The sequence below is a fragment of the Apium graveolens genome, chromosome 6, assembly GCF_009905375.1.
Source record: "Apium graveolens cultivar Ventura chromosome 6, ASM990537v1, whole genome shotgun sequence".
Classification (NCBI taxonomy): Eukaryota; Viridiplantae; Streptophyta; class Magnoliopsida; order Apiales; family Apiaceae; genus Apium; species Apium graveolens.
The window spans coordinates 25,637,627-25,648,495 of NC_133652.1; the positions used below are offsets into that span (position 1 = coordinate 25,637,627).

General features: G+C 32.8%; 2 protein-coding genes across 2 annotated transcripts; both read right to left on the bottom strand.

Moving 5' to 3' along the window:
- Positions 1–3,057: 3,057 nt before the first annotated feature.
- LOC141664802 (secreted RxLR effector protein 161-like) lies at positions 3,058–3,684 on the bottom strand. The gene has a single exon (XM_074470755.1). The coding sequence runs from the start codon at positions 3,682–3,684 to the stop codon at positions 3,058–3,060; it is 627 nt and encodes a 208-aa protein (XP_074326856.1).
- A 278-nt stretch (positions 3,685–3,962) lies between these two features.
- LOC141664804 (uncharacterized) lies at positions 3,963–5,936 on the bottom strand. Its single transcript, XM_074470756.1, has one exon. The coding sequence runs from the start codon at positions 5,934–5,936 to the stop codon at positions 3,963–3,965; it is 1,974 nt and encodes a 657-aa protein (XP_074326857.1).
- Positions 5,937–10,869: the final 4,933 nt, after the last annotated feature.

A 10,869-nucleotide genomic window follows, 5' to 3' on the forward strand; every position in this document is an offset into this window, starting at 1 on the left:
TATAATATACTCCTTTTAATCTTATGTGAAACACATATAATATTAGAAAATTAAAGAATTATATATCAATCTTAATGACTCTCTCTCAAAATATACATACAATAAAATTTTAAAAAATTATAATTTAATCTTAAATTTAATCATTCCAAACAAATATAAGATAATATTATTTAAAATATATGATTAATAATAATGAAATTAATTATTCTAATATTACTATCCCGCGTGAAAAATAAAATCCCCAAAATAAATTTGATGTTAATGATAAAGATAAATATGGCATAACAATAATTAAAAACTTAGTGTACCTAATTTAAGTAATTATCTGTATTTCAAATTAACACCTATAAACCGTCATTCTTTGAAAAATGTAGACCATAATAGAAGGGGACCAATACATTGCATGAATATAATGAAGTTATTCGGGGACCATATTGTCACTACGTTATTGATATATGTATTTTTATTGGGAGCACTTGGATTCTTAAAACACCACCAATATGAATGGAGCCATGCACTTCAATTATAGACTTTTGGTCATTAGTATTAGATTATCATTTATAATTTTTAAACATTGCTGGCTGAAAAATGATTATATTTGACTAAATACAAGTCAATTAGTTACAAGTTATTATGATTATCAAAGGCATGAGCTGGCATTTATCATAAAATTTTAGTGAAAAATATTAGAGTTTTCAAATGATTCCCAAAATCGTTAAAAAATTAAAAAAATTCATGCGTATATATAAATTAAAACGTAATAAATATATCAGACCGTATTATTAAAAAATATTTTAAAAATCGATTACTCAATTGTCAGAGCCAATAGATTTACAGCTAATATATCTTCCTGAACTCTTTCATAGGGAAGATTAACACAGCACACAGCACACGACAATATCACATGACCAAGTATATATTATTGATGAGGAAAATGTAACTTGAATGACTAAAATTTATATTAGAAAAGTTAATACGACTTGATATTTAATGATTAAAAGTACTATCGAAATAGTGCAACATCACTAGTAATTAATTAAACTCTGATATTTTTGTAAAAAAAAAGAAAAAAATTTATCTCTGATACTTTATTATAGCATGAATAGTTTGAGGATCATAGTGCAAAAAATTATTAAACAATTATTATGTTAGCTAAATACACGCGTGAACAATTAAAGACCCTAAATTTGGACATTTCTACTCAAATCTAAATCTAAATTAAATATATACAATTTATATTTCGGTACTTCGTACTCCTATCTTAAATTATTTTTGGTGTTAATTTGAAAGAAATGTGCAGGTAATGTCCCTTTTTTTATGTTTGATCTCTATACTCCTAAATTATCTTCCTTATACTAGAAATATATATTTCTATTTTGTTTTTCTTCGAGGCCTCTAATTTTGGCATAAGCGAATTTACTTTAGGACAATGCACGTAAGTACTAATAATTGAATTTACTAGAATATGCAAGTTAGGTAAAAAGAAAGCATATTTTGACGTAATAAGTGAGAATTCACTTTTACTTTGATGTGATTTTGATGTGTTAATGTCATTTTACTTAGTTTCACTTTGTCTAGTTTCAGTTTTGTGATTTATCCAAATCCGTATGTGTTCCAAAATTTGTTAGCTACGGTTGGAAGTTTAAGAAAGCAACCTTAACTTTACTTAAAAACTCTTCATCTGGCAAAACTTTAAATGAGTTTATGATTTTAATTTTCCCAAACTTGACCTTAACTGGAATAGTTACCCAGAATTGGGAACTTACTGATCATTGCGTATTTACACAACTAAGCCAAGTACGGTTGTTTTGCCCAAGGAATCGATTAGTTTATCAGTTCCGTTCCGTATCTAACTTGCCTGCACTAAATATAACACAATTTACTCATTTCACTTATAAATTAATATGATTTAACTTTATTCAGAAAAGATATACAGACATATGTTATATAAGAGAAAATCAAGACATGCTTTAGTGTACTAGTAATGATTAATTCCGGCATATTGTAGCATCTTGTCCGGGTGTTTTCATTTTCAACTAATTTGGACGTTTTTCTTATGCACATGTTAATTTTAGTATTATACAAATTCATAATTACCAAACATCCAATACTAGAAACAAATCGAATTTGCATACAAATCAATATCAAGAAACGGAAATTAATTTGGACAGCTACTTGAGAAATCTGCTAAATTTGATGCTCCGAGCAGAAGGCGATAGTAAAAAAAATATGACGAATATTGAACTGTTATATCGTATGATCGAGGACGGGGTGTATCTATCAAATATTTAGTGACAGCATCATATAATTCAACTTAAAATCAGCCGTCTATTTGTTGTATTATGAAGCACATACATGTATGTATCTGTTGCTGATTAGGGAACATCGAAATCTGTTGTTCTACTAATAAATTGACCACTTTTATATACCACCATTTTTATATGAACTTGAAGACGTTTGATTATAAATTCTTCTTATCGTATCTGAGCTAGAGATGTTAAAAAGGCCGGATCTAAAATCCGATTTGAATCGGAGAGCACAAAAAATTCACTTTGAAAAAAAAGTACGGGGGTCCGAACTCCGAAAAGCCGGAATTTAAAATTTTATGGATGAAAAATTGTAATAGATCCAAAATTTTCAAAAATTTTAAAATTTTGGAACCAACATTTAAAATTTTCTATATAGTAATCGGGGCCCTAAATAAATAGGATTGAGACCCGACCTACTCTCGGTTAAAATATGTGAGACCTGACCTAGCTTGATGAAGAAGATGAAGTTATGTAAAGATGTAAAATGTATACACAATGAAGAGTTTGTTACAAAACTTACTGAGTAAGTAATCTGGAGACTATGCCTAGGTATATATACAGCTCTGTTACATTCCATAACTTACTAATCTGTCAATAACTAACTAGTCATTACAATAATGGTTGACTAATGCAGCTTTGACTTGTGTGACGTCAGCAGCGTTGTCATCACTTCCAACACCCCCCCTCAAGTTGGAAGGTGTAGAATGCACACCCAACTTGCCAAGAAGATGATGATGTTGTAATCCAGTCAGTGGCTTAGTAAATCTGCTTTTCGTTCATGATAAATCGGGTTTCGAGCAATGTAAATGGCTGCTTGATTGTCACATTTCACAGAAATAGGAGTTATATTGGGAACATCCAGTTCATGTAAGAGGCGAGAAAGCCACGTCAATTCTGAAGTTAATCGTCGCAAAGAACGATATTCAGTCTCTGCTGAAGATAGTGAAACGGTATGCTGCTTCTTAGATTTCCAAGAAAGTAAACTGCCACCCAGCAGAACTACAAAACCACTAACAGACTTGCGAGTATTCGGACACGCAGCCCAGTCGGCATCACAAAAAGCTTCGAGTTGAAAAGATGTGTCTTTAGTGAATAATAAACCTTGACTAGAATGATGAGAAAGATATCTGAGAACATGGAGACCAGCTTCCCAGTGAGGTACTCGAGGTGTGGACATGAACGGACTTAAATGTTGTACGCAGAAAGATAAGTCTGGACGAGTGTTAGTTAAAAAATTTAACTTGCCAATAAGACGTCTATAATTACCAGGGTGTGGAAATAGTTCTCCTTGATCAGGAAAAAGCTTAACAGTAAGATCCAAAGGTGTAAAAACAGGTGCAGTATTTGTGCAACCAAACTCAGATAGAAGATCCATGGTAAATTTCCGTTGAGAAGCAATCATACCAGTGGTACTTCAGCAAATTCAAGTCCCAGAAAATAGTGTATTTTTTCCAGGTCTTTGATTTTAAAAACATCATCTAAATAAGCTTTGATAGAGACCATCTCTGTGGTATCATTGCCAACAACCAGAATATCATCAACATATAATGCTAAGTAAAGCACCAAATTATCATGTTTCTTGTAAAATAAAGAAGAATCATTTTCTGAGACCCTGTAGCCTTTTGTGAGCAATGTAGATTTAAGTTTGGTGTTCTAATTTCGAGAAGCTTGTTTTAAACCATACAACGACTTGTCCAATTTGCAGAATAAGGTGGGATCAGAAAGATGTAAACCTGGAGGTAGATTCATATACACGTCTTCATACAGGTCTCCGTGAAGAAACGCGTTATTGACGTCCAAGTGACTCATTTGCCAGCCTTTCTTAACTGCAGTATCAACAAGGCATCTAATAGTTGTAATTTTAACGACTAGAGAAAAAGTTTCAGTATAATCCACTCCTTCCTTTTGAGTGTAACCACGAACGACCAATCTAGCTTTATATCGTTCAATCGTCCCATCAGAATTTTGTTTGACTTTAAATACCCATTTACAAGAAACAGGTTTCTTTCCTTGAGGTAATTTGACAAGTGACCAAGTATTATTAGTTCCCAATGCTGTAAACTCAGCTTCAATAGCCTTTTTCCATTCAGGAAATTTCACTGCTTCTGCATATGAAGAAGGTTTTGATGGTGGTAGCACATAAGATGGTGAAATAACGGAGGAAGAATGACAATAAGCCTGGATTGAGTATGAAATAAGGGGGGGGGGTGTTGGATGCAACATGTACAGGCCTCTCTGAGATTCACCAATTTCCAGTGGCTTCCTCAGAGAAGGGCCCTGTAAATAACATCCATTATGAGTAAACATGACACTATAGTTAAGAGATTGAATTAACTTGCTAACAGAAAGCAAATTATACTTGAAATGTGGAACAAAAAGAACATCTGTGAGTGTGATGTCAGGAGTGACAGGAACAGTACCAACAAAATCAATGCTCAGTACTTGACCATTATGCATAGATATAGTAATAGATTGTGATAAAGGAGATAAAGAAAAAAATAAATTTTTCTGAAAACACATATGGTCACTTGCTCCACTGTCTAGTATCCAACTAGCATTTGTGGAATTAGAAAAACAAACAACTGAAGATAAGGTGGTAAGCGTACCAACAAAGTTAGCAGAAGAAAAAGTATTAGGTGTACTGGTGTTTTCAGACAATGGTTGAGATGATTTCAGAAGTTGCATAAGTTGAGAACATATCTCAGGAGTGAGTCCATTGTTGAGATTTGATGCACTTTGATGAGTAACAGATCCATTTTTATTGGAAGCATTAAACTGTTCAGATGATTCAACATGAGCTGCCATCCTCTTCGGCTTTGTAAACTTAAAATCAGGTGGAAATCCATGCAACTTGAAATATTTGTCAATGAGATGCCCTGATTTCTTGCAGTAGTTACAGAATAACTTCTTTGAATCAAACTGAGACCTCCTATTAGTGCTACCTTGATTAGAATTTCCAGCAATATAGGGACTAGATGCATTGAGAGATGCAGATTCAGGCAAAAAATGACTTGTTGTATGAATTTCCCTCTGAGTTTCTTCTTGGAGTAAGAGGCTGTATACCTGACCAATGGATGGAAGAGGTGAACGCATCAAAATAGATCCTCTAATAATGTTAAAACTGTCATTCAACCCCATGAGAAACTGGATAACTCTTTGGTCTTGTTGAAATTTGGATAGTTTTTGAGAAGCTCCACAAGAACAGCCACAAGAACATACTGGGATCAAACATAATGCGTCAATATCATCCCACAACATTTTCATCTTAGTGAAATAGTCAACAATATTGTTATTTCCTTGAGAAATTTCAGCAAGTTCCTTATGAAGACCAAATAACTGTGCACCACTAGAGACTCCATATCTCTCTTCCAATTCCAACCAGATTTCATGAGCAGAGTTATAGTATATAACGCTCCTGCCTATTGTTTTTGATAAGGCACCAAGAAGCCACGAAATCACCATGTCGTTGCATCTCGACCAACTCTTGAAATTAGGTGAAGTAGTGATAAGTTTAGGAATAGTTCCATCCACAAAACTTAGTTTGTTTCTTGCAGAAAGTGCAATTGTTATGGACCTCTTCCAGTTGCTAAAACCAGTGCCGTCAAAAGGTTCACTAACTAGTTTCATCCCAGGGCTATCAGATGACTAGAGATGCAACGGATTATCTTGATTGAACTGAGTATTAGCATTGTCATGATTATCTCTAATATTATGATGTTCGATGTTTGTATTAGAAGATTCAGCCATTGAGTAACTTGACGAAGTGTTTGAGATCAATCGGAAGAAGATTATATCAATAACAAGAAGATTTGTGACTTATGAATAAGTAATTTCTATGTGAATTACTTAAGAAATGAAGGAAAGATGATGAAAAAATCACAATCAGGAGATTTTGAACAAGAATAAAAAGACTCCTAGAGAAGATCGAACAAATATAAACAATCTCTATGTGTATACTATCAATTCACATATGAAATTGAACATAATGTGATTAATTCAGTAATGTAAATGGAGATTGCAAAGAGATTGATATTGAAGAGAGATTACGCCATTACGAAGAAAAGAGATCTATCAAGATTACGGAGAGAGATCGAGAAATTAGCCGGAAAAACGTACCGGAACCTGAGAACATTGAAGAAAAAACGCGGAATTAATCAATTGAAATGACTACGCCATGAACAGTTCTTCATCTGCTCTGATACCATGTGAGACCTGACCTAGCTTGATGAAGAAGATGAAGTTATGTAAAGATGTAAAATGTATACACAATGAAGAGTTTGTTACAAAGCTTAATGAGTAAGTAATCTGGAGACTATGCCTAGGTATATATACAGGTCTATTACATTCCATAACTTACTAATCTGTCAATAACTAACTAGTCATTACAATAATGGTTGACTAATGCAGTTTTGACTTGTGTGATGTCAGCAGCGTTGTCATCAGTTCCAACAAAATATGCCGACATGGTTGTAAAAAAACTGGTACATTTAATTATGTAAAGTTCTAAATGTGAGTGCTGTCTTTCATGAATGAAAAGTTTTAGCTTAACTGGGTGCAAATAAAATTCAAGATTAAAGATAATGGAGGCAAAAGATTCTAAAACATGCAATGCAACTAGGGTAGTTTCATGCTTGCATGGAGTATGGTTAAATGACATGATATTTATTGACACTTATACAAAAGGACAATAGTAAAACTTTGCACTCTCGTAAGTAATATGCGACTGAAGCTTAGGGACGAGATTGTCTTGTACAATACATATATGCTATTTCATGATAAGATATTTGTTATATAATTTATAATTCTAAGTTTTGACGGGTTGATAGAGAGATTTGAAATTGTTGTATTTGTCTGTTTATGTTTGCAACGAACCATATTGGTACAAAATACGTTCAAGTAAAGATTCTTTGCTGGATTTACTTCATTAACCTAAGTACAAATTATTTTTTATACTACATTTTTTTTAATTGAAAATCTATAGTTTAAATGAATTGACCTATGAGAAAGATAAAACTTATATATAATTAATTGATTAAAGACATGCATTATAGGAATCTTTTAATTTTTAAAAATCTTTAATAAAATTACTGATAAATATTTTACCGATTCAATAGAATTGATAAATTATTCAATTCTTTAAAAAATTTGATAAATTATAAATTAGTAACTCAATTGATTATTAATTCCGATTTTTAAAATCCCGAACCATGATTAAAAAGAATAATAGAATTGTGCTGTATATCCCCTCCATTCTATAGCTCTACATGCATAAGTAGAATGCTCTAATATAACTTTTCTAACTTGTTGATGCATTTTGTTTGGATATTGTATATTTAGAAACAAGCAACCTCCTTTAAGAAAGGGGGGGTTTCTGTATAGCCGACACTAATTAAAGTGTGATTAGTTTGGCATATTTGTTCCGTAATCAAATTCGCAACCCCGCCATTTCAGTATTAAATAATATTTGTTGTTTTGCATGTCTATAGCTATATATATACTTGGAAATTTATCGTTTCGAAAAATACCCCAAGCGTTCATAGTCTTTATACATAGTTTTTATAAGCGGTTTTAAGTACAATCTTAGTGTTTATAATTAGACGGACCTAAATGCGTACGAACTGATTATTGTGTATTAGTTAACAGAGTTTGAAGATACAAAACTAAGGATCGTCGCAAATGGAGAAAGAACCAAGCAACCTTTGACATTAAAAACGTGGAAAAGAATACGGTTTTGAAATTTCCCAATCCGCTCACTTGGGAAAGCTTAAAGACTACAACTACACCAAAGGTGTATTTATTTTTACTAAATTCCTTTATAAAGCCAAAAACATTTTCCCAAAACTTAGCACTACCTAGCTGCCCTATATATCACTAGCCTCTACTCAATTATCTGTCAAGCGAATCAAGAAAGCTCTCCAAAATATTACTAATATAAATTTATATCAGAATCTTTTTAGGTGAGAGCCTACCCACCTATCATATCTACAAAACTTAAATTTTAAACTTAATTTCTATTAATAGTTAGGTTTATATGTATTACCATATTTTAGCCGTTTAACAAATTTTAAAATACAATGGACTCGAATTCAGAATATGAGATGATAATAGATAAGTCCTCAATTTCTTGAGTTATAATTTACTTAATTTCAGTTAATTGTATAATTTTCAAATTAAGGTTTTTTTTTTATTTTTTAAAAAAAAATGAGAAGGGAAAAGAAAGTAAAATTGACCAAAGTATTATGATGAGGTCTGGTCCAACCGTCCAAGGCTAAGAAGTAGGGAAGAATTAATAGCCACCAATAAGAAGAAAACATGAAAAGGAAGAGATGAGAGCCAAGTATATATATATATAGAGAGAGAGAGACGACACCGATTTGATCATAGCTAGCCTCCCACCTCCACCCTTCATTAGAATGGTCCCTGTACTAAACTTGTGCCTGGACCACTTCTCTTTTCTTTTTTTATGTTCCATGTCTCTCTCTCTCTCTCTCTCTGTATTTCAACTCCCCCCATTTATTCTGGGCGCTCTGCTTCTGTAACCTACACAAACACCTCTGTTAGAGTATCAGTACAGATAGCTTCTCAGCTAGTCCGATACTATATTACTATTCTCATTTCTACATTAACCTCATATATGTAGTTTACGTTCTGTACCAAATTATTTTCGTTTCTCTTGTCTAAATTATTTTTATAAATTTAATTTATTAAAATGTTTATCTAGCGAATGCGCCAAAAGGTGACGTGAATATTGCGATATAAAGAGGACAGAAGAAGGAGACAAATGGCGGAGAAAGCTTGGGGGATCATGTTAAATATGGGACCACTGAAGATGAAGGGGGCAATGTGTATTCGCCCTATTGGAGCGTGGAATACACGAGTGTGAGTGATTGGATAGTTGTACTGTAGTTGTAATAGGACTTAATTTGTGGTGCTTTATTAAGGGAGATAAATACTACTGTACTACTAGATGTCCATGTAAAACAGGGAATACATGCTAAGCTGGTCCCTGTGTGCCTACATGTACAACTTATAATTACATTTTAATTCGCTCAATTGTTTTTAAATTGCATGGTATTTGTATCTTTAGTACACGACACAAAAGTACACCAACACGAAAGTATATGACCGAGATTTAGTATTGGTTTTGTATTTATATTTCGAGTACACGACACGACACGATATATTTGACAAAAACAAATAGTATAATTAAATAATAATATTTATAATGTATATATGAATATTTATTTTTAAAATATTACTCAATTTTTTAATATTGTATATAAATGTGATCTAAATAAATATATTTGTTATATTTTGTAAAAAAATATCTAAAAAATATAATATTTTATTTATATAATTATTTATTTTAATTAATATTAATATTTAAATTTACACGAAATAATACAAAACAAAAGTACACGAATTCTAAACATGTAGGTTTTGTGTTTAGCATTCAAGCATACGAGACACAAAATGACACGAAGAAATTATTAGGTCTAATTATATATAATTAGTAGGTGTATTATCATTTCGAGTTCATATCACTACAAGAAAACATGACAAAACCGACCGTAAAAAATGGTCGGTTAAGAGGCAAAACGGTCAGTTAAAAGTGTCATAACCGACCACAGGCCGTGGTCGATTTTATCCTGGTCGGTTATGACCTTTGGTCGGGTTTAACCCTCATAACTGACCAACATTGTGGTCGGTTAACTGCCTGGGCATTTTACTCAAATGTGGGGTCACTGTGTACACGTGGTAACACGTGTGCACACGTGTTGCCACGTCACTGAGTCATAACCGACCGTAGGTGGTCGGTTATGTCTATTTTTAAAAAGTTGACTGGAACTCATAACCGACTGTGGTCAAAGTGTGCACATCGGTCAGTTTTACACTAGAAGCTGACTTAAATGTCATAATCGACCGTCCTAAAACCGACCACCATCTAAAGGAGACGATCAGTTTTATGAAGAAGGTGGTCGGTTATGTCACCTGACGGTCGGTTTTCTGGGTTTGTAATGGTCAAAAGTGGTCGGTTATGCCTATTGTCGGTCAGTTTTAAGGTCAGATTTAAAAAAAAATTGCAGGTTTTTCTGTAGTCCCTATACAAAACCAAATCCAACAACCAAAGAACCAAACAATATTCACAACCAAACAATATTCACAACCAAATCTCCAATCCAATCAATAACCTATACTACTCAAAATCATTCCACCAAACTAGTAAATTTAATGATTAAACAATAGTAATTAAATCCAACGAAATTATTTACAAACTCCGATAACCGGAGGATCAAACCATATCATTACATAATAAGCAATCTTAAATAACCGACAAAGTATCAAACCATAACAACGTATTAAATTTACATCCCATAACCATCAAAGTAGCAAATTACAATAGTTTTAAAACCGATCAATGTAAACTAATCCGACAAATCAACATCGGATCCACCGCCATCACCGCCGCCATCACCAAAGTCCTCATCATCGGAGGTCTCATCCTCGGACGTGTAATCCTTATCGACTTCCATAGCACGCCGATTGTTTTCCTAGATAC

Coding starts and splice junctions, on each gene's coding strand:
- LOC141664802 (XM_074470755.1), bottom strand. CDS start 3,684: ATGGATCTTCTATCTGAGTTTGGTTGCACAAATACTGCACCTGTTTTT.
- LOC141664804 (XM_074470756.1), bottom strand. CDS start 5,936: ATGAAACTAGTTAGTGAACCTTTTGACGGCACTGGTTTTAGCAACTGG.